Source organism: Callorhinchus milii, unplaced genomic scaffold, assembly GCF_018977255.1.
Source record: "Callorhinchus milii isolate IMCB2004 unplaced genomic scaffold, IMCB_Cmil_1.0 Scaffold14, whole genome shotgun sequence".
Taxonomy (NCBI): Eukaryota; Metazoa; Chordata; class Chondrichthyes; order Chimaeriformes; family Callorhinchidae; genus Callorhinchus; species Callorhinchus milii.
In genome coordinates, this window is record NW_024704755.1 from 3,394,909 (window position 1) to 3,414,273 (window position 19,365).

Below are 19,365 nucleotides of genomic sequence, written 5' to 3' on the forward strand. Positions count from 1 at the left end.
ATCACTGCGATAATATTACAGTAATCAAATTGCTCCTCACATCTGAGCACCTTTATTATTATTTCAGTGTCACAGGGAGCTATACTTTAAAGAAAACTAATTGGCCCTGGGAGATCAGAAATTTCTCAAGAGTTTCATAAAATCTCATGGATATGTGAAGTAGCAAGTCAGATTTGACAGCGTGAACACAATTATCAAATAGTGTTCACAGCACTTTATCTGGGGAATCTTGTTGTGCAGTTCAACTGGGAGAGAGTTAAAAAAAGCACTCACTGGTTCGTAGAAAGAAAATTCAGACTTTGTCAAAAGAATAAAATCCCAGACTTCCTTTATTTCAGCATCGCACAAATAAATACAAGGGTTGTTATTTTAATTTTTTTTCTTTTTGCAATCACATCATGTTCATGTATGTAACACTTAGTACAGCTAAATAACAGCAAGCATTTCAGCAAATATGTTCGAATGGAATAACTGCTTCTTATGTGTCCAAATGGACCGTTTTGGCAAGGGAGCCTTCTCGTAAAGTTCGAAACAGAATAAAAAGAAAAAGGTTCTTAAAAATAAAGAAGTGTTTGGAGTTGATTTACTTAGTACCACATCGAGGCGAGTGTGTTATGCCTTTCCAACTTGAGAGAGAAAAAAATATAATTTCGAATAACAAAATCCTATTTAACATGTGCATCTGATCTGAAACATAGTGTGCATCAGTTTACATTTGTACATTCACTACTAAAGATACTGAGATTTATTTCACAATAACATTGAGTAAGAGGAAACATTATTGGTGAAAGGACTATGTTCAACTCCTAGATTGCCACATCATTTTATGCCCCTGACTTTTTTTAAATACTTTTTACTTTTAAATTAAAGCATTTTTCAGCACGCCTCCTTTTAAATCGGCGCGACAGCTTGTTCAAAAAGCTCGAAGGAAGTGGTGACCAACTTGTGGCCCTCGGGCTGGAAGTGGCCCTGGGGGGCCATCAAGAAGTGGTCTGCCACACATTCGCACCAGTCCAGGTGATCCTGTTCCAAGTCGTTGCCTTGTTTCCAGTAGCTACCAAGCGGTGATGCCAATGGAGAGGCAATGAATGAAGAAATATTCAATCGAGAAAATTTATTTGCTTGGTCGACTAAAAAGGTTGGCCACCACTGCTCTAAGGGACTGCATTAAGAGTTTTAGCTTCCCTAAATGTTTCAGTGTCCATTAGACTCTGGCTTAGAACATCACCATACTGGGTTACAGCTGGCGTTCTATCTTCACGATCGAGGTTATATAATTCTACCACATCTTTGTCCACTTTCTGTAGACATTTCAACATTTGTAGTATTTTTTTTTGCTAAAGTAAAATCAAACTTGACTACAAGAAACTTAACATTGGCAGAAACAATGGATGAAAACCATAAGACACCGGAGATTTCACTCTCAAAATGTACGAAATAAGCCTTGGGCATCTCCAGTTCTGTCTAGAAGAACAATTGTATCTTTCAAGAATTACCAGAGTTTTTTTTGTTACATATACACACACACACACGCACATAACTGGCAGAGTTGCTGTAATTTATGTAGACAAGATCATCCTCATGAAGTTCTGAGCATGCCTAAAATGTTCTCTCAAAACTTACCCAATCGCTGTTTGTACCCTACTTAAATCCAGAGCTTAGTTTCCTATTTTCTTGTATGTTAACTTAATATTTAGTGGTTTTGTCACTCTATTAGTCCATTCAGACTTTTTAAATCTACAAATGTCCCAAGTCTATATTAAACTTGCCTCCACAAGTGTATTTCAGTTCATTATTTTTTTTAAAAAAATTGTGGAAATCGAGACTATGTTTTCACAGATTTGATTAAAAAGATGATACTCAAAGGTACTTTATCTTTTACAGGCCACAGGGGAACTTTCGCCAGCAGTTTCGTTCACAATTTTTGTTGTTTGTGTTCTCAACCGTGTTACAAATCAATTGAGCGGTTCTGTCATCCAGAACAAGAAGCTTGATTTCCTCCCTTACCTTCCTCTCCTCTACTCCTAACTGCACTTTTAACTCACTTTTACTTCCACTGGGTTACAACTCGTTGGAAGGAAAATTCCCTTCAATATCTCACCAAGCGGCCGTTACTCAAGTGTGACTCTTGATAGTGAATGTTAGCAGGTTGAGCCAAATTGAGCCCGATTCCACCTTTGGCTGATTTTCCCCCACTGAAACCAAGTGGTACTCAGGCCAATTCAACACCCCCAGATCACAGCATCTGCCCAAATTTAGGTCACTCATTAACAGGGCCTAGAGTGAGATTTGAACTTGCAAGCCTCCAGTCTGTGTAACCCAGTCGACATGATGAGGAGTCTTTAACATTCTCTGGCACCTAAGATACACAGACAGATTCTGCGAAACACATGACACTTGCTGAGGGCACAAAGAGGTTACCAAACCACAAGATGGGTCTATTTTTACACCGACCCCCAAATAAAGGGATCTCAAGCACTCAAACAAAACATTTGGGGGATAGGAGTGATAATAATGAGACATGCATGATGTACATTTCACTAACTTTATCAATGTCTATTTAAATACCCCAAATCACACAGATATGTTGCGTTTTAAGGTGGCAATAATATTGGTTTTTCAGGTTAATCTTGAATTCATTGTAAATTAGGAAATACACTGCCAGAGTGGCATTCGTTTTTGTACTTATAGGTACTTGCATTTTTGTAGCTGCACAATATAGCTCCACACTGCCACTGCAATCTTGCCTACGTCCTATAATCATTGCGTGATTTAGTCAGTAGGACTTTACCGTTTAATATTTAGCTCCTCGATTTCACCAAGTCAAGGGGTGTCTGCCTCAAGTCATTTTACTTGCCGTCATTGAGTACAGACCTCCATCAGATCCCAATTCAAACCCACATCTTAAAACATTTAACTGATGTCTTCGAAGTGGACCGCTTAATATGTCATCGGCTTCTAAACGTTCAGGACTATCCTAGAAAAAAAGCACGAGTGGTGATTTATTTTCAAAGGAAACTGGGGCCCTGAATAGTATGTAGAACTATTAAACTTGCCAAGAGAGAACATAATAACAGTATAAGAATTTACTAGGTGAACTCTTTCAGATGAGCACTATATTTTTAAAAGGGGCATTTTGTGAGGAGTAGAGAGGGCAGGGGACAGGTTAACCGATTTTGTTTGTTTTATGTAAAAACGTTTAACCGGAATTTTGGAACAACCCTCCCCCCGTTCACTTGAAATAAAGGTTTCACAGATGTGTTGTTGAAGCAGATCTGAGAAGCGTGTTAGCTGAGACACGCTGGCCAGAATTTTATTATTACTATTATTGGGATCTTACTTGAAGGAGCCAGCATCATAGTATAGTGTACCACTAAGACTGAAAGGGTTCACAGAGAAGTTGAGAAGGAATCATTGGTGACTGGTTTCGCCTACTGCTGTTTCTTTGGATGTCCCTTGACATTGGTGATGTAACAACTGTGAACACATTAACCCAACAAATCCAGTTTGGGCATATTGCAAATACCCCAGGATTGAAACCTTGTGGAAGATTGAAATTACATAGAGAACTCTGCAATGAATTGGCTTTAATCGCACAGAGAAGGAGGAGCAAGCTCACTTATGTATTTAAAAGCTACTGAGGAGGAGGGGAGGAAAGTTATGATCAAAGCATCAAATGGAAAGATTTAGGAAGAGTTGTTAAGGAGTTGGTGGCCGAAGTTGTAGGAAAGACCACACAGCAGATAAACCTTTGTGATGTATTTCGCTCCAGAGTGCCAGAAAACTCCTCCACAGACGGGGGAGCAGGAATCAACTCTCAGGCAAATGTAGGCATTGTAGAGAATGAAAAGTGACGTGAATGATGGGGAAGAAATAATATGCACATGGAAGAGAACTGAGCTTCTAGGGGACTGTCTGAGGAAGAGCAGAAGATGAAGGGGCAAGTGGCAGGAGTGAAGGTTGTTTGATTAAAGAAGAAGGGAGAGTGGAGCTATCAAAAGGTAAAAGGTGACACTCGTTGGTTAGTCTGAGAGGGACATGAGGAAACTCTATAATGTGAGCGACTGAATCAAAGGATTTGTAGATAAAAAATTTACTAATTCATGCAGTGTACTGCGAGATGAATAAATTTGTGTGCACTGAAGGCATTCTATCTGCATGTTGCACCCAACTGTCAATAGCAGAGTTGAGAGTTTGATGATGAGTGGTGGAGATCATTGATGTGGACATGAAACAAAGTGGGATCCCTGGAGGTGATGGGAAAATAGTCAAGAGGTCGAGCCTGTTAATTATACCACAGATCGACTGATTTGGAAATGAATTAGAATTTATGAACAGAACTCTGGTGGAAGACTTCATCTCTAGACGTCTACGGTATACCAGATCCTGACAAGGACATTGGAGGTCTCACAAGTTCACGTCAAGTTTATCGCCGATGGGTTCAAGGGATAAGGGTTAGAATGAGCCCGCAGGAGTTTGGCAAATGCAACTTAATACAGATGAAGGGGAAAGGAGGAGGAGGTTGGAGATTAGCTGTCTCACTCTGGGAGCTGGGGCATAGCTTACATACCTTGGGAAACATTGTTTAAGAGCATTTCCATTGGAAAGCTCAGACAAGTGATCAAATGGACTCCTGTGATTTATTCACCAAAGCTAATAGGATCCTTGCGAGTTGAGACTGGAAATTTTGCGATTTGCACTTTTGTGTGTTGAATCTCTTAAGGGTTTGTCGCTGTAACATTTCTTACAATATGTCTAGAAATAGGGGAATTTACTGCATATTTGCCTCCTATTGGAGGGGGGGAAATGCAACTCAGCCCCCAGTGAGTTAGCAGCTGAACCTGTTCAGTGCTCAGGCATCAGGTTGAGTTAAAGGGGGAAAAAAGTCAAGACACAAATTGCAAATCTTGCAGGGCTGCAAAGGTTCTGTGAAGATGCTCATTACTTCTCACCAATCCTAGCAGAAAGCATGCAAATGACAGCGTTAAATATCCAGCTGCCATAGTCTGTCTGGAGACACATCAGCATTAAGTTTGAGAATTGCCTTGGATCCTCCCATTATGACTCTCGTTCGCTATTATTATTCATTATTTTATTTTAGCTCTCCAAATTTTTTTTTGGATTAAGCGCCCTCAACTGATAGCAGCAACTCTTCACCAGAAACACAGTATTTGGTATAATCCTGTATGTGGCAGTATAGAGGTTTCTGAAGCTAATTCTGCCCTAAAAGTACTGCTTGAAAAGTAAAAGTAAAGAAATGATTAACCGATGCATGTACAGCAATATTAACCACTTACGCACAACCTATGTTAAACTTCTTCGACACACAGAGAACAAGAATCAACAGCATGTCTTACATAGCTTCCAAATAGTGTCTCCTGTAGAAAAGGGTTTTGCTCTGACAAAATATTCTTCTTCTCAATGCCGTTGCCGGTAAAATATTGGAGAGAACAGCACTGGAGTGATTGCGTATCCTGCTCTCAAGTCCTCTGCATAGATGTTCAAGTCGAACTTCAAGGGAAAGCAATGCAACACTTGTTCACGGAGGTGGAACCCATTAATGGAAGCCAGTAAGGTCAGAGGCTGCCATTGACCGGAGCACAGTTTGATAGACTAGTGAAGGTACAAATTAAGGTACAACTTAAAGCGTGCTTGGAGCAAGGAGGCCTAGAACTTGAGCAACTGTAAATCCTGTAAACTCTTCGGATTTGGCTTTTATTTTCTCTCTCTCTCTCTTTCTCGCTCTCTTCCTGTTGCCACAGCAACTCAATTAGGCAGCACCAAACAGCAGCATTTCTTTACAGGCCTGGGAAATGAGAAAAAGAATCAATTACAGAGGTGCAACTTGTCTCTTGCTTTTGAGCGGCAGCAAAGAAAAAAATTGCATACGGTGACCTGCTCGTGTGCAGATCACACTCGGGAACCTTTTGTCGCTTTGCAATAGTTTTAATTGAAGAATATCCATTTGGGTTAATAAGCAAGACTGTGGAGATGGTTTGAAATCTCCCTCCTACACGCAGCCGAGGTATTCTGGATTCAGTGGGACAATTGTCGAAGGAGATCGCTCTAATAGCTCTCTTCACAAATCACCCAATGATAATTCTCAGGCTCCTCAAAACTTAAGAATTACTTTTGCTGCCAGGTGACATTATGGCAACAGTTAATATCTCCTTTGACAAATGGTTTAACAAAAGCCTGAATGCTTCGTGCACAGGTTGTAATCGAAACTGACAAAACAGAATCCTCGTGTTTGACATAGCGCCTCATCACGTCTTCAAGACATTACAAAGCGCTTCACAGGATTTACTGTAAAGTGGTGTGACTGTGTGTTTTGTCATTCAAACTCCATTTTACTTTGGATTTTTCTGGGCCTTTTCAAAACAGCCCTTTTCAAAACAGCCCTTTTTTGCAATTTCCTCAAATTCAATGGATCAAACCTGGAACCACAGGACTCGGCAGGTAAGACTTATTACTATTCGATTCATATTGTGAAGTGTACCAAATATAAGGATTACAAACACAATCCATTTCCCAACTGGTCTATATTATTATTAATAATAGTAATAAATTTTGTTAAAACTGTTGATTCCAGACTGGAGGTAAAAAAAAACACCTCATTGAAGAACAGTTTTATATTGCAGAGAGCATTCAATACTAACAAAATTCCCTCGGTTTCCCCTCACTGTATTATTTATATGTATGTGTGTGTTGAATATAGTTTAAAGAGATTTTATGGTACATCTGGGATTATATGTGATAAATTAAATTTTTGTCTTAAATGGCCTTCGGTGGTTGTGGGGAGAGGAAACTGTTACTGTGGAACTAACACTGAAGAGAGGAATTGTAACCCAACTCGTAAAAATAAAAAACATCCAGTGTTTATAACCCTGCAATTTCACATATGTTTATGTTTAACAGTCAAAAAATAGATGAGGCATGATTTCAGATTGATAGATGCCAATCCCGTGTGAAATACTGTGAATCTTCTGTTCTGCCAGCTGCAATGGACCTCACATTGTGAAGGAACAGAGCCTTTGGGTACATCTGCCAAGTCAAATACACTGAAGGTGTAAAGGATTGCCAAACCGTGCTGTTGAATATCCTGGCCTTGGGTAAATGTAGAAGACGAACGGGATTTCAGACATGAACTGACTATCGGTTTTACAGAGCAGCATTTTCCCATTTTAAATGCTAAAATAATTTTTTAAAATGTACGACGATCTACAATTGATGCGTGAAATAAAGGGTTGCATTGAACAACCGGGAGCAAGCCAAACCACTAACTCAAGTGTACATCACTTTAATTTGCAAGTTGTTGCAGTTACCAGTATCAAAAGATGGCGTGCGTTTTATCAATCAGTGATACTCATTGAACCGAGCACAGGTCTGCATGTTTAAGATAATTTCAAAGGGCTCCATCTGCATATAGATTATAACATGGGATTCAAACTGTGTATTGGAAGGAATTGGAAACCCGTTTAAATGTATTAGAATTTGGCTGAATGGTTCTGTTAAAGATCCTAAGGCCCATCACACTGTATAATGTTTATCTTATTTCTAGCCATCCTATGCTCTTATTAAAAAAATCACAGTAATCACTAGTAAAGTCTTGAATTATTTTCAGTCAGATTCCTCCGTTAAACAACTTTCCAAATTTAAGTAAACCCATTATCCTCCGGGCCAGGTATTCACACCAAATAAAAAATATTCACAGAACACCTAAAAAGAATGGAAAAAAGGTGAAAAAATGAAATGAACAGCGTGTTATTGTTTATCATCACTCAAGCGTCTTCTTTCGAGGGCAATATTTAACTTTATTGCGCTCGTGAGGTGTGGGAATATCAACAGCGATATTGGATTGAAAGGTCACATTAATAATCACAGCCGCGAGAAAGATATTGTTCCCCTGGGTTGGCACATCACTCGCTTCACAAGTTCCTAAGTGTTTAAAAAAATAACTTCGGAACAATACAACGAAGCTGAGAAAAGGTCAGGTTCCATGAAGTCACGCATTAGAAAAAATGCCTCAGGACATCTAATGAAACTCCTTCAGGGCAGCCTACACTCAAACAGTGACCCTTTCCAAGGCAGCGTATCAACTTCCCCACAGAATAAACAGCTCCTGCAATGTTACAACAATAATAACCCTTTGCATTTTTGATACAGACCCAGATACACCGGATTTTACTGGGAAGTGTGTATTTGTAAATTTATGTTCCCCCTTAAGAACAGTCAGACATACACAGAACCCTCCAAAAGAGGTTGTGGACTTATCTTCTCCTTTATGAACCATCTTAACATCCTTTGCTGAGCAGCCATGGATTAGCCTTCTCCCATTAATAAAGTCTATAAAACTGTTAAAGCTTCTGCCTTGGACTTTGTAAACAGCTACAGATTTTCACTGCTAACCCCCCTCCTATGTATTATAAGAACATAAGAAATGTGAGACGGAAAAAGACCAAGGTCCATCTAGTTCGCCTTCCACCTTCCTGGCGGTCGCATGCACATATGTCCCGAACTACCTATGTACTCTATCCCATAATGTTATTTCCTAAAAGAAAACTATCTAATCTGTGTTTGAAAGAATCAACACTTCCTGCTTCAACCGTCTCCCTCGGGAGCCTGTTCCACAGGTTCACTATTCGCTCACCGAAATAGTGTTTGCGTAGATTCGTTCTGAATTTAACCCTCTTCAATCGCAGGCCGTGTGCTCTGATTTTACGATTCTGGACAGGTTGAAGCAGTCTGTCATGATCTATGTTGTCTTGCCCCTTTAGCATCTTAAAGACAGCGATTATACATACTTGAATGCTAGTGAACTGGTAGTATTTATTGCGTTTCTCTGTCCTATTCAAAGATTTGAACAATGATTTAAAGGAGTGTAAAATTGGTGATAGATTTTTCTGTACCCCCTCAAATGAAAACAAAAGCCACAACTAGCAAGCTGACACTGCCAGGTTCCTCTCCTCCGGTGTCAAGCGATGCCAGCCACCATCATCCATAACTTCCCGATGCTAATTTCACTTCTGTGTCTTCTTACGTACTTTATCAACTGGTTCGATTCAGGTGTCAGCCAGCACTGAGAAATGAGCGATGGTCATAGTCATGTGAAGCAAACATTTCTGCTGTGGAACGGGCGCTGCTTTCTAACCAGAGTCTCTTTGATAAATCTTCCTTTATCTGACAAGAAGGAACCAGGACTAATCTTTCATGGCAGGAAACCTGTCTGACTGCATTACCCGTTATAGCAACACTCCCTGCTTAGCCCTGCTTGACAGATGGATTCCCATTAACCGGACGCACAGCGCAGGTGGCTCTGGGACACTGTCCTGCGTTACATAAACGCACGTTGTTGTTGGTGCTGAATAGGCAGCTTCCTGCGCTAAATAAAATGGCCGACTTCAGGGCATTCTGATGTCACTTTCTGGTCTCTGCGCAGGAAGTGCCACGGACGTCACTTCTCAAAAGGATTAACACACGCCTGCAAAGTCTCCAAGTCTTGGCTCTCACACGATGAGGTAAGCAGGGTGCTCCAGAGAGAAAGAGAGAGAGAGAGAAAGACAGAGTGCACATTGCATTCCAGACTTAGAAAAAGGACAAACTACACAGTCACTACACTTTACAGTAAAGCGGTTTGACACTTCCTCCCAACATGGAAAGCGCAGGATCAAATACAAGGATTATTACATGTTCCGTGTGAAAATAAAGTCCTTGCAGTCTGGTTTGGAAACTCTTCAGCTTATGCTTCCGCATGTGTCAGACACCCGGCTGACCACAACAACAACAACAACAACAACAAGATTACATTCGTATAGCGCCTTTCCTGTCGGGAGAACTTCCCAAAGAAAAAAAAATCTACAGGAGATTCTCCGACTAGGTTGGTTCTAATGATAGAATCATATCTGAAACGCAAAGCCAGCTTTCTCTTTCAGCTGCTGAGTAAACTGCGGTGAATTTCCAGAGTCCCTGTCCCCAAGCAATGTTGACATGATTGCGGCACTGCCAAATGTGCAGTAAAGATAGCCAGAAATGTCAAGGTTCTCTCGTGGCCGATATTTGTAATTTGTTGCCAGCAAAGCTGTTAGTTAGTGGTTAAATGCCAGGATAGCGCAAGGTCCCTATCCATACTTCAAAGGGGGCTGACAGCCAGAAATAAATGTGTCATTCACCGAATTAACAATTCACTGCACACACACTTTCGCCTTTTTAGTTTTGCGCTGTTGAGTATTTACCATCATTATGGAGTTTATTGGCATCAAAAACAACATGTTTCAGGGAGCTATGACGAGCTTCTCACCTCAGTGAGCCTTAAAGCACTCCAAAAAAAAAAATCCATGGCATCAAGTGCTTTGGATTTAATCTTATAATGTTCTCATTTTCATTTCATGTCTTTTGCCCGCTGACTCCGATTATTGATTTTGTACTTGAGTTGTTATCCGTTGTATTGTATCAATACTGAGCCCTATAAAAGAGCAATCGTATAAATGGAATGCCACAGTATTTCTTTCAGAGTTTTGTAATTTCAAGAAGCAAGCTTCAACTTCCATGACTCTTTACATACTTTAACCGTACGCAGTGCTGTTGAGTTATGCACTGAAAATTTCCCTCATCTCGCACAAAACAAAAAGTTTATGGATGGCGTAATTTAGTTGACATCTCACAAAAACCAAAACACTCTTACCCAGCTAACGGCTGAGACGTTAAAACAAAAATGAATTTATGAGGACATTACCTCGAGTTTATTGCAGAGGGTTATACTGCGGAGGAAACGACACAATAAATTTGAAGTAGGGGCTCGAAAAGTGAAAAGGACTTTGATTTTTGTCATATGAGAGCTGAAGTAAGTCGTTATGTAATTTTTTTTAAGGTAACTCACAGAATAATGTGATGGAGGAGAGGAGGAGGAGCAGGGTAAGGCTGATGTGAAAGGAGCTGGCTGTGCTGCAGTCCATTTTGTTGTTCTTGCAGGAGCAGACTTGCACTTGGACGTCCGTACTGTTAGTCAGTGGTGGCTTCCCGCTGTCTGTCACTATGATAGGCAGGACGTGGTTTGCTCTATCCAGCTTGCGCAGCATGCTGAGCTGAGCATGGGTGGCTAAAGAGACACAGGAGGAAAGTGGGTGAACATCAGAAATAACAACCACCACAACAACTTGCATTTACATAGCGTCCTTCACGTGGGGTAGCTTCCCGGAGCGCTTGACATTGGTGGAGTCTGATCCCGTGCCAGGGGGGAGAGGGATGGAGGGGCGATAGTGACCGTAAGCACGGTCAAAATGGAAGGTCTTTAAGTGGGATTTGAAACCCTTACGTTTGTTACAGCAATTTTCCCATCTCATCACATCAGGACGTCTCAAAGCGCTTACAGGATTTACTGTAAAAGTGAAGGGACTGTGTATTTTGTCGGTGGACGCGGCAGTCAGTTTTGCGTACAGCCACGACGTGAATGACCAATTTTATCTGGGGGATTGTTGGCCAAGACACGAGAGAGCCTGAACAGGCAAAGATTGGACCTCAGTTTAACATCTCATCCCAAGGACGGTACCTCCGACATATGTGCTCATTGGAGGTCTAAATACTTAACCAAAGCTCTATTCATTTCAATAATTTGCGTCACTTCTTGTTAAGTGAAAACCTCTCTGTTTTCAAAGGCCTGACCTTGGTCTGTAAGGGACCATTTTTCCTCTGATGAACGTACAATGTCCACTTAACATTATATCCCTACGGGCACTGCAGTGTCCCTGGAGACGCGGTGCAAACAGGCAAAAACCTTCAGATGTACAAAAGGATAAGCGAATTTTCTCGAACATTCTGGTCTTTCTAAAGACAGGCTGTGAGATGGAATGAAAGGTCACGCTGTGAGGTTTTCATGTCTCTGAACTTCAGCAGCTTTTTGAAAACGTGATACATTTCCTCAGAATTGTAACACTATTATTCGAGTATATATTGTTCCCTGTCTTCAATAATGACAATTACACTGGGACACGGCTGAATGTGTTAGGAGCTGAATAGTGCAAGACAACTCACATTCAGATACAGCACTAACCTTTAAAGCTACCTTTCTGCTTTTTCCGACTTTATTTGAAATTATCTTTTGTGTTCTCTGCAGTCTTTTACTTTTACTTCCCGAGCAATAAACCGCCTTTCACTCTCCACCTCCCATCATTTTCAGAAAAGACATTTCTCATTTATCCAGTTGCAGAATTCAATCTTTCCATCCCATCCCTCTGGGCTCCTTCTCTGGGAATTGCTATTTCTATCTCTTCAGCGGATCAAATTCAAAACCTACCTCCTCACCTCCAAGCTCCCCACCCACCCTGCTTTTGTGACCATCTTTAACCCTACTGTCCTAGTTTGCAAGGACCACTCCTACCCATTAGGCTGACAAGGCTATGGTCATCATCAACAATACACAGCCATAAATCTCATTTGCAGCACGTGTAGAGAATCTATTATCTCTGTTTACCTTGAAACAACAGCATATTTTAGAGACTTGATGTGTTTTGTTCAAGGTTTTTCTTCACTTCTCATCTTTTGTTCGCAACTGAATTACTGCGTGAATGATTAAATGGGTCAAAACTGAGATTGTCAAATTTACTATTTCCCTCTCAGATTTGTTTATAACCACACAATGCCATGGCATTAAATTGCATGAACCCTAACCAAGCACATTAATCATCCATCCATCCATCAAGATTTTACTTCATTTGGCAACCCCACTCGGAAAATCAAGGACGAAATGGAAATGATATACTTGGGTGGGAGTTTGGCTTCATTGCAGGACACCAGAGAGGGAATGATGGGCTATGTCTGGTTTATATCATACCTGATATGACCAAAACTAGGAAAAATGCTGGGTTTCTCAACATAAAATACAAATTACATTTATATAGCGGCTTTCATGTAGCAACGATATCCCAAGGTGCATAACATTGCTCTTTATCACAGTGAATGCTCGCCATAAAAGAATCCGTCTTTTATGGAGAGATAAAGCGAGCCAGGTATGCTTTTTCATAATAGCCTTCTGCAATACAGCCATGTGTTGAAACACATTGAGAAGTGCATTTATAAACAAAGCAGAGAGATGTGCTTGTGTGTCACAGTTTACCATGACCCACAAGCACTTTTGCCGTGCAATGTCTGCTATGAAAGTTACAAAGAATATACAGCACAGAAACAGGCCACTCGGCCCAATCTGTGCCCGTGTTTATACTCCACACGGGTCCTCACCGATTCCTTACTCCCTCTCATACCCTTCTATGCCTCTCTCCATCATGTGAAGTTCTAGCTTTCTCTTGAATGCATCTACACTGTCTGATTCAACCAGTGCTTCAGGCAGTGATTTCCACGATCTCACTACCCATGACTTGAAGTAGTTCCTCTTAAATTCTCTTTTAGATCTGCTTGTCGCTATGTTATGTCGTGTATACTGGGGACAAAAGGGGCAATTGTCAGGTGAATTGTGCGGGAGACCTGATGCTGAGAACACTTTGAGGAGGTGACTTCAGTATGATACTGATTCAGACCTCTGTGCACGCACTTAGTTGGATGTTAGTTGTGGGTTGGATCTCACATCATAATCTAGGCTGACACCTCAGTGTAGAACTGTGGCAAATCTGCATTGCTGGAGGTGTTGTCCTTCAGGTGAGCCGTTGACCCAAGGGCTCCTAATACTTTATTAGCAGTTGTTTCTGGGAAGGGGAGCTTCCGAAAACCAAAGGAGAGTTTCTTACTGTTTATTTGACTGACTTTCCAGGTTTTTTCGACTCCGGGTTGCTTGCCCAGCTCAAATATGAACGGGTCGGTATTCGGTTGCCGATCTTTGTCTATTGCTCCGAAGATGGCCACATTGAGAACTTTTGAATCCTCGCAGACTCTCGCTATTGTCGGATAAACAGTGGGAGGGTTGTCATTCTCGTCCAGCATAGTGATGATTAAGGTACCGGTGCCAGTGGCTGGAGGAACACCTAGAGGACGAAAGCAACACAATAGATCACAAATACAGATTAACAGCATATTGACATGTTCAGTAATATAATACTTGCATTCAATATTGCTCCTGATCAAGTCGAAATGTCTCACAACACTTTACAGAGTTATTTGTTTTGAAGTGTAGTGACTGTTTTTGCTAGGAAGTGCAGCATCCAACATCCTGCTGCCGCGTTTCGTCCCACAAAATATACAGTCTTTACAGTGTATTCTGTGAAGCACTTTCAGATGTCTTGAAGATGTGATGAGGCACTGTATCAAATGCTAGGCTTATTATTATTAGTAGTAGTAGTTGTATTATTATTATCCCACAAACAGCCACGAAGTGAATTACCAATTTTGTTTGGGGAATTGATGTCCAAGACACCAGGGAGAAACTCCCCTTCTCCCATTCGAAAATAGATCTTAAACATCCATATGAAAAGGCAGATTGCACAGTAAAGCACTTTGAGATGTCCTCTTGATGTGAAAGGAGCTATATCAAATGCAAGGATGATTATTAATGATTTATTATTAGAACAATGTCTCCTTTTACGATTGTCCAAGGAAACGAGCCTACAAGCCTTGTAATATTATTTCTTCCACACTTGATGGTAAGTTCCTTTGCCAAGTGAAATCAAGTTCTCTCTACTGCAAAGTGTAATCTTTCCCACTTCTGTGTGTGCCAGAGATTCAGAACGGAGCCTTGGCGGATAACAATAAAGAAAGAATTTCACCCACAAACATACAATCAATTCACTTTACAGCCTATTCTGTGAAGCGCGTTGAGACGTCCAGAAGATGTGAAAAGCGCTATATCAAATGCAAAAATTATTATAAAGATGTCAATCATCCCAGTTTGTTCTGTTGGTCTCGTTAGGAAAGATTGAATGGCAGGTTTCTGCGAGCGCAGATCATTGGGGAATAATTTAGTGCCCAAGGCAGAGATCAGTCTATCATCTCGAACATAGCTGCTCTTGTTTTCAGGGTAATAAACTGAGGTTGTGAACTTGGCTTAGTGATAGTCTCTGAAAATTTACCATGATGTGTCTCTGAAACTCCCAGAAAAACAGCTTGTGTGCTCCTTCGATTTTAATTTCACAGTGCACTGTTGTATATTTTTAATACATTTTCAAGATTTATCAGGTATCAAACATTTAAATGTAACACCTTCCGTACTTGTGGACAACCTGGCATGGACTAGTAGGACCGAATGGCCTGTTTCCGTGCTGCCCCATATAAAACCGATCATTCATTTCACATTGCTGCCTGCAAATTGGCTCCCTTTACACCCGCCTATAAAATACACAGTCACTTCACTTGACAGTAAACTCTTTGAGATGTCCTCCCATTGTGAAATGACGCTAAATAATCAAGTCTAGGCTAAAGTAACTTTCTAAACCTCTCTTACTATCTGTACAATCAAGAAAAACCAGAAGAGTTTTACAAGTGTGAACTTTAAAAACAATTTCCTGACAGTACATCACATTATTGCAATCTTTCTAAAGCCATTCATTCGAAAGGTTGAGGTCAAGAATTGTTTTTTGCTTTTGCCTTCTCCTCATTGTGGTGATGGAGGAATATTAATGCTGGGGAATGGAAAAATTCTCATTTTACTGCAGTAGGTTTTGACGTCCCCCTGTTTGGTCATCAAGTACTCCCGTTTGGGAATAGCGCAGGTTAGGTGCAGAGAAAAACTCCCTCTAATCTTGTCCATCAATAATAATCCTAACATTTAATGTAGAGCATTATCATGTCTTCGAGAGGTCTCAAAGTGTTTCACAGAATATATTGTAAAGTGAATTGACTGGACATTTTATGGATGAAACACGGCAGCCAATTGCTCACTGCAATGCCCCACAAAGTGAGTGACAAAATGGTTTTTAACATTTATTTTTGAAGGGATTATTACCCCCAGGAAAGTGATCCGCCAATCGACAAACAACCAGGTTCCTACTTACTGCTGGGTAAACAGAGCCCTGTGGAGTAAGCAACGTTTTGTCCTGTCTGGGAATTGAATCCGGGTGCACTCTCTTGCGAGGCAAGTACTCAACCAAATACTCTTTTGGACTCCACTCCGTTAATGTACTTTATCCTCAAACTTAGAAATCTGACTGGAACTGACCTTGGAATATTGTCTCCCATTTAGTACTAAATTAAGGGCATTTTTTTTTGTTGCAACTCCAACCCCACTGGGTACAACCTAGCATGTCGCTGCCAACTTTAATTACACTGAGCTGGTGTCATCCATGCGGTAACAAGCCTTTTTAATCTTTCATCATAATGAAACTGACTCCCAGAGGGAAGACAACAATACCTAACTCGGGAATGGCTTTGACAAGATTTGGAGATATAAGGGAAACCACGAAACAAACGGCAAATAAGATAGGATACGATACGATTATTCTGCTCAGTGAAGCACATTGACTTCAAACAAACACTACTCGCAAGTTACAGTGCAATACTGCAGATTAAGTGCAGTCATTACGTTTTAATAAGTAAGGAAATGATTACAGTTGTCCCCATGATAGATTAGTAGTGATAGAATCACTCTTGGCTCAAGGTTACCTTAACATACAAACCCAATTGCCATTGACTGCAATGTAAAACAAGGTTAAGAACCCTATGGGATACAATTTTCACAATACATTTTAAGTACCCGGTCATTTGAGATTGTGTTTCTTTCCTCTATTCTCACTCTGATCAAATTGCAGTGCTTTGTAAAAAGACTATACACTGAATCAAGTCAGCAACATGGTAATAGCAGGGTTGGCCAGTCTAATACCACTGGCAAAGAGCACTGACCTAGTGTATTTAAAGATGGATATAGGCAAATGCTGATAGCACAGAGCTGTAGGTAGGAGCCAAGTGGGTAGGGCTGGAGGGCGGTGAAAGATGACCGAAAGCGCATTGTAATAGATATATGCACACACACACAACAAAACACATGGGATGGAAGGCTGGTTCTAATGTGGCAAGCCAAGCTTGGCTTGGTATCTAGCCAGCAGTGTGAAGGGCTTTGAGACGTCCTCCTAACGTGAAAGCTGCTGTAAATAGGCAGTGAAAATGATATGTATCGAGTGAGGCATACATATGGTCACATGATATGATCTGGTCAATTTCTGATGGGATTTTGACGTATCAAAAGCAGAAGACTCCCTCTTCCCCCAACCCCCATCCTATGCAGAGAAATAACACTTCTGGATGAATATTCACACCTTGAAGAGTGAACTCTTGCGAGGCACAGCGAGGGTTAAAAGAGCCTTTCAGAGTAGGGAAAGTCAGCTTCTTAAACATGATTGTTGTGGTGCTGATTGTGAAAGGTTATAAAAAGCCAGCGTACAAAATCACAGGGTCTTGTAAATATAAATCACACAAAAAAGTTTCCGGATGAAGGTCATTAAAATGCAATCTAGGATTCAGAGGAACGATTTGAACAATGAGAAGTCAGCATTTGCTGCATTACTGAACTCTAACTCTGAAGAGATAATGTTCCTCTCTCTCTCTGCGTAAACAATCACAACTGGAGCCGTTATGTCAACATTTTCTCCGCAAAGATGATACTGATGCATGAGATTTACTTTGTCAGGAGCTAGCCACCTGTATTCAATGCACAAGGAGGGAAATTGAATGTCGCTTTTTCATTTGTTTTAAAAAGAAAGACTCTTTTGATATTGCGCTTGGGAATACAACACTGAGATCTAAGCAAAAAAAAGTATATTTTTTACACAGTTCTCAAACAGCACTTTTAGTTTAATTTTAATTTAATTCAGATTTTCACAGAGTATTCAAGATGCAAACATTGAAATCACAGCTCTTCTTGGATTTTACACAATAATACACCAATTGGCTAAAAGGAACTTAGAAATCAGATAAGTTCAGATATCCAAGAGCTAATTCTACCTTAGGTTCACCAAAGGGATAATTGGCTCAATTCACTGGAACTGGGAGCTCCAACATCAATGCCAGCATGACTTTAAAAATGTTTTTTGTTTCTTTCAGAAATTACTTAACAATCATTAACACTGAACAGGTGTCCCCTGCAGTAAAATGACTGTTTGGCACAGTTGGCACTTCGCCTGGGACCCAGGTGGTGGAACTTTACTTTTTAAAATCTGAATTGTTAGCAAATAACATGCACAATATGTCTAATTGCCTCTAATTGGATTACCATGGTAATTAATTGTCCCCTGCAGTAAATGGAAGCAATTCAAGTGGAATCAATCATTGTAATAGATATGCACACGCACACATATCCACACCCCAAAACATAGGGGGTGGAAGGCTGGTTCTAATGTGGCAACCCAAGCTTGGCTGGTGCCGAGCCAGTAGTGTGAAGCGCTTTGAGACGTCCTCCTAACGTGAAAGTTGCTGTAAATAGGCGACATTTCACAGTGGGTTCACAAGATTTACAGTAAAGTGCAGCGACTGTATGTTTCGTAAACGAAAGAAGGCAGCCAATTTGTGCACAGCAGTATCCCACAAAAAGCCATGAAGCGAGTAACCAATTTTATTCGGTGGGATTGTTGGCTGGGACACCGGGGAGAAACTCCCTTCTCTTTTCGAATAGTGTGGCGGGATCTTTAATGACAAGTCTGAACAGGCAGAAAGCGCTGTTTGAAAAGAGAAGGGAATTTCTCCCAGTGTCCCCCAGGTATATTGATCATTAGTGATCGGCCTGGCTTTTGCAGGACATTCTTTGTGCAAACTGCTTCTGCGTAAGTGTACAAATACAGAGTCACTACACCTCACAGTAAATCCTGTGAGGTGCTTTTAAAACATTGCGATCGCATGATAAGGTGCTATATCAAATGCAAGGGTTATTATTAGTATCAAACACCCTTCCTGGATAACATGACAGCACCTTATAGAATTGCTGCCAAAAGAAGTTTTAATTTCTCTGAAAGAATAGACCCATCTTTTACGCTTCCAATTACTAGATTTCTATCTGTGACATTAACCTGGATAAATTAAAACAAAATGAGATTTTCAATGCGTTTTAATCAAATTGTCAGAACTCAAGGCATAATTTTTCTTGCAGGTTATGAAGCACAGATGTGTGTGTGTGTGTATGAATGTGTGTGAGTGAATGAGTGTGCGTGTGTGTGGGGAGTGAGGGGAAAATGTATTCATTTGAGTTTATTAACTCTTGATCTTTCACGTCCAGTGTTTGGTTATTCCCTTCATGACTCTTTCTGCGCAAAATTGGCTGTTGCAATCACGACACAGTCACTGCACTTTACAGCAAATCCTGTGAAGTGCTTTTAGACGTCATTGATTGAGGTGCTATATCAAATGCAAGGAAGGATTGTCAGGTTGGATGGGCTGCCCAACTCTACGCTACGAAGACAAGAACTGAAAAGATGAAGTTTGTTTAGACGTCTTTGAGACGTGATA

The 19,365-nt window shown here is 40.7% G+C and overlaps 1 protein-coding gene across 1 annotated transcript in view; it reads right to left on the reverse strand.

Annotated features, from left to right (window-relative positions):
* Positions 1-287: 287 nt before the first annotated feature.
* Positions 288-19,365, reverse strand: part of cdh13 (cadherin 13, H-cadherin (heart)) — a 245,349-nt gene continuing 226,271 nt past the window's right edge. The window contains exons 12-14 of the mRNA XM_007889261.2: positions 13,734-13,967; positions 10,877-11,095; positions 288-5,806 (exon numbers count right to left, since the gene is read on the reverse strand). Coding sequence (XP_007887452.2) covers positions 5,799-5,806; positions 10,877-11,095; positions 13,734-13,967 — 461 coding nt within the window. The 3' untranslated portion in view covers positions 288-5,798. The remainder of the gene's footprint in view (positions 5,807-10,876; positions 11,096-13,733; positions 13,968-19,365) is intronic.